The sequence below is a fragment of the Pygoscelis adeliae genome, unplaced genomic scaffold, assembly GCF_000699105.1.
Source record: "Pygoscelis adeliae isolate BGI_AS28 unplaced genomic scaffold, ASM69910v1 Scaffold126, whole genome shotgun sequence".
Taxonomy (NCBI): domain Eukaryota; kingdom Metazoa; phylum Chordata; class Aves; order Sphenisciformes; family Spheniscidae; genus Pygoscelis; species Pygoscelis adeliae.
The window spans coordinates 1130130-1134643 of NW_008824896.1; the positions used below are offsets into that span (position 1 = coordinate 1130130).

Below are 4514 nucleotides of genomic sequence, written 5' to 3' on the forward strand. Positions count from 1 at the left end.
GAGAAGGCAGTTGAGAAGGATCCGGGGAGGACAGTGTGAGACAGCTGTCTGAGGGTAATGGGGTGAAGCTGATGGCCAGGAGACAAAAGTGACAGCTGAAAAAAAAACATTGGGAGCCACTTCTGTAAGTAAAAGTGACTGTTCACATGCTGCAATCTCAATTCATTTATCTACAAGCATGAGCTTCAGGCCCAAGTAGCTGAGTCTGCTGGAGAAGTTCCTGAGTGTTCCCATCTCCCACCAAGGCCAGCAGGAACAGATAGGACTCGAAAGCAACACTAAAGGCATGGAAGAGCCTGGACACCAGTGGGGGAACCAGGTCAGCTTGATGGAAAAACAGAAAAGTCATCTGAAAAATAGGAAAGCATTTCTTTTTCTAAAGGACACAACTCATAAATGCTCTTCCAATTTCATGGAGCAAGGTTGGCTTTATAATCCTAGCAAGTCCCAAGTTTGGTTTTTTAAAAGTTTTCTAGTCTAACATGCTCAGAAAGTGAGACTTAAAATTTACCCTTGTGCAAACAATTAATACCGTGTCTTACACAGCATTCATGTCCCACCTACGAGGCTTAACCGTGGCTGGGGTCTTGAGCTGCCATCTAAACACCCACAGAAAATACCAAATGTCTGGCCATTGGTGATATATGTATAACATTACAGAAATGTACTGAGAGACTGCGTTCCCTCCACGTTGTACAAACCCAGTCTACCATATCTATGATGCATTTCTCAAGCTTGCAAACACAGGTGAGAGTTTGCCATGCCATATTTAGTAAACACCTCATATGATTTTGTATCATGGTACTGGATTTAGATGAGCTGACAGAGGGGAACGCCACTTTCAAGGCCGTTCCCATGTTTTCTACCCAAGCTTACTACACTGTAGCTCAAATCCCACCTAACTTTGCTCCCAGCAAAGCAAGAAGAAGGGGTATGTTAATGCATTCCTCAAGGCACTGAAAGCAAAGCATCTTTTGTAAGTGACTTGCATTTTTCTACAGCTTTTTTACTATAATAGCTATTTAAATCTTCACCGGGGTGAATGACATACAGGAAGAGGCCCTTTCTGCACTCACCGTGGTTTGAGTGTCTCACACAGTCCCCCAGCACGGCGCTGAACTGCCTCTGAGCTTCTGGCTCTGGGAAGCAATAGTAGCTGTGTCGGGAGAAGGGCTGCCACAGGTAAACCGGGAACTCCTTCGGCAGCTGAACGAAGGCTTGAGCGACCTCCTTCTCACTTGACCCTACACAAAACACACATCTCCATTTGAAATCTCCAGATTTCTTGGGGAGTTTGGCTCTTTTCCTCTGCTATGACAGAGAGAACAGACCTTTGCTAGCAGGGAAGCACGAGACATGAAAAAATCAAGTCTCCTTCTTGATTCAAGCAATTGGGCACAGAGAGCAGGGGGACACAGCTGGGGTGGGCAAACTCAGCAGAGACCAACCACCTCTCTACATTATACCATAGCAACTTGATGTCCTCTTGTTTTGTATTCAAGATGGCCATAAACTACACATTTTTGGTAAAATCTCAAATAAACTATTTCATTGGATCATAACTGCTAGGGAAAATGTTTTCACAGCAAATAAGTAAGTTAATGGGCAGCTATGGTCTCTTCCACATAGACATCATATAGGAGCATATGGTCCTCCATATAGAAATGAACTGCATTAAACCATGTAGGAACAGCAGCGGTTTCCCTGTCTCCAGGGTTTCCAAACACAACTGCAAGATGGCTTTGTGAACTGTCACTTCAAGCCCTTGAAGGTGAAGCAAAGAAAGCATTATGTATCTCCAGTTTCCACCTGCCCCAAGTCACTGTGCACAGGGGATGCTGTACAACACCGTTTACAGATGACCAAACCCAATCTTGTCTCAGTGCCACGCACCAAGAGCCCAGCCACAAGAGGTTCATCTTGGGGGGTCTTCAGCATCACACAGAAGGGGAGAACGGCCATAAAAGATGAACTGAGCCACTCTTTGTGAAGGGAGAGCCATGGGAAGCCCGCAAGCAGCCTTGGGCTGCTCCACATCACTCAACCCCAACTCCTGCAGAGCTGTGGTGACACATGGAGGACACCTCCAGGCACCACTGCCCCATGCTACCCTCTGACCACCCTATGCAGTGGGAAAGAGGTGTAAGTGGGACATGTCCCAACAGTCATAACTTCAAGTATTATGAGACAGGACTTAAAAAAAAAATCCTTGCCTACAAGTTGCCCTTATCCCTTTCCTTAGGTGGCATGCCATTTTCCAAATCTGACTCTGCAACATGAGATCCGCTCCCTTAAAGCCCGAATTTTCTCCATCTTTGTGGAGTGGGGTGGGGGCAGGCAGGATCACAGCAGTTCCTGTCCCAGAAAAAACAAATTCAGCAGCAGCAACCTTCCTGCCCTCTCTGTGGGACAACTTATCAACTGTGAGTCAACACAGGCAGCTGGCATCTAAAAATGGAAACAAATAAACCAGGAATATTAACAAAGCCCAGGAACAATGGTGGTGTGGTTCCTGCTCTGCTTCTGCATGCTTCCAGCAGCTTTGTGCCGGCACGCTGAAAAAAAAAGGGAGCCAGCATTTCTCTGAACGTTAGCTTATAGCATATTCTGTGTACATCTACTCTAGAGCTGTGCTTTGACTTAGAAAAAGGGCCGCATGCATCTCCTGTTGCCCCATTTTAAAGTCTAGCCTGAAAGCCTGCCCAGAAGAGGTCTGCGTAAGGAACAGAGCCTGGGGTTTGGCAGTTCAGCTTCAAGCAGGGCTTACCAACAGGATCTGGAAAATGTTTATCAGACAGCAAATTGTAATCTTCTTCTGAAGTCAGTACTTTGCCTCCTGCAGGAAGAACATGATATTTAGGGCTGGCTCCTTTCTGGTAGGCCTGGAAAATCAAGAGAGAGGGAGTCAAATAGCAATTTAAGGAGAGGGAAAACATAAAGCACGCAACTCATTTACAAAGCTAATGCCCGGGGATATTCCCCAAAGGGAAATTTTTTTTGTCAGACTGAATTTTGGATATATTCCCTGGAAACGAGAATCTAAAACATGGTTAAATGTAAAAAAACATATTAAAAAATATCCTCTCAGTGCTTATGAGCCGTGATGAAGAGCCAGGGACAGAAGAGAGGGGAAAAGGATGGGATTTTCTTCTAAGCCCTATTTGTTTGATTTGTCAGCCGGGACTAGTTTGACTATGGCAGCTGCCAAATGAAAAGCTTCACTGTAGTCAGCTTGAAGCCACCCAAAAATTGCTACTTAAAACCCAACTGCAGAAGCACGGGGACGTATTACAATGACATACAGATAAGAAGCATTCTGTGATATGCAAAGGAAGGTTCAAAGCGCTGTTAAAATGATTTGCTAATTCTTGCAAACGTGTGTGGCCAACGCAAGGCCCTTGGTTGTACCCTCAGCCATCCCCGTGGAGCTTCCAGCCATCTCCGCAAGGCTGGAGCCGCCTCACTGAGGACAACGTTTCATCTAGTATTGCCAAAAGAAAGGTGGCAGCAGCGGCCAATTCACTTGATATCAGTTTCTTTGGGAGAGTAGAAGAACATAAAAGGAAGAAGCATCTACCTCTTTAGTCTCAAAGCAATCCACAGTGTAGTCGTTTTTGATAACGACGTATCTGTCCTTCCACTTCTTCAGATCCTCAGCAAAATGCAGCAGCTCTGCCTCGTATAAGACAGTCCCAGCTTCCACCGGTGGCTACAAAGACAATTTTCTAGATTTGAAATGACTCTGGATTACTGACCATTTTGAAGCTTTTATTTCTACATTTCCATAAGACTGCTACGAGGGCTTTTGAGTCTTCAAACGCAATTTGGAGTCATAAACATCTCTCTGATTCGGGCAGATACTACACGTGCAATCAAATTCTTGTAGCCTGAGGTGAGGAGGCAGCCGAGGAGCTCTGCCTTCCAAAACTATTTCCAGATTTCTGAGACAGAGACATTCTTATTTACCTTTCGATTGGCATGCTGAATGCAAGATGACTTGTAGTTCATTATCTCCCATTTTCCACTACATAACATCAATTAAAACATTTCATTGATGCAGCAAAGAGTTTTATTATAAGGTAGTAAATTATTTCCCATTTCTTTGTAATGCTTTTGCACCTGTAACTTTTTTTTGCTCTTGTAAGTGATATGCATCTTTCTGAAAGACACGGCTCTTCTATCATTCCACCTTTTACATCCCACCTCACTGCTTTACCTTATTCAAGAGCATTGGAAACCCGTGATTTCCAATATGGCCAAAAGGTTTAGATTTGTATCTTCTTAATATTGAAGGCTGGTTCAATGCATTTTCCTCTAATAAAGCAACTTTTGTCTCTCTTTTCGTCTCTCCTCCTATAATAAAAACCAGCTCTCCATAGCTCACTTCACTGGGGGGATTATTGCCATCTTCTTTATGGAACCCTGTAGCCATGGCTGAAAGGGTTAATTAAGTTTCCTACATAAATTTCTGCCCTGAATGTACGATCTCTGACCCAAGATTCTTGCAAAACCTT

At 44.3% G+C, this 4514-nt stretch overlaps 1 protein-coding gene across 1 annotated transcript in view; it reads right to left on the reverse strand.

Moving 5' to 3' along the window:
- The window catches only part of FAM129A (family with sequence similarity 129, member A), a 67059-nt gene that overhangs the window by 34697 nt on the left and 27848 nt on the right, over positions 1-4514 (reverse strand). Inside the window, exons 4-6 of the mRNA XM_009324658.1 lie at positions 3578-3709; positions 2768-2882; positions 1077-1244 (exon numbers count right to left, since the gene is read on the reverse strand). Of these exons, the coding sequence (XP_009322933.1) occupies positions 1077-1244; positions 2768-2882; positions 3578-3709 (415 nt within the window). The remainder of the gene's footprint in view (positions 1-1076; positions 1245-2767; positions 2883-3577; positions 3710-4514) is intronic.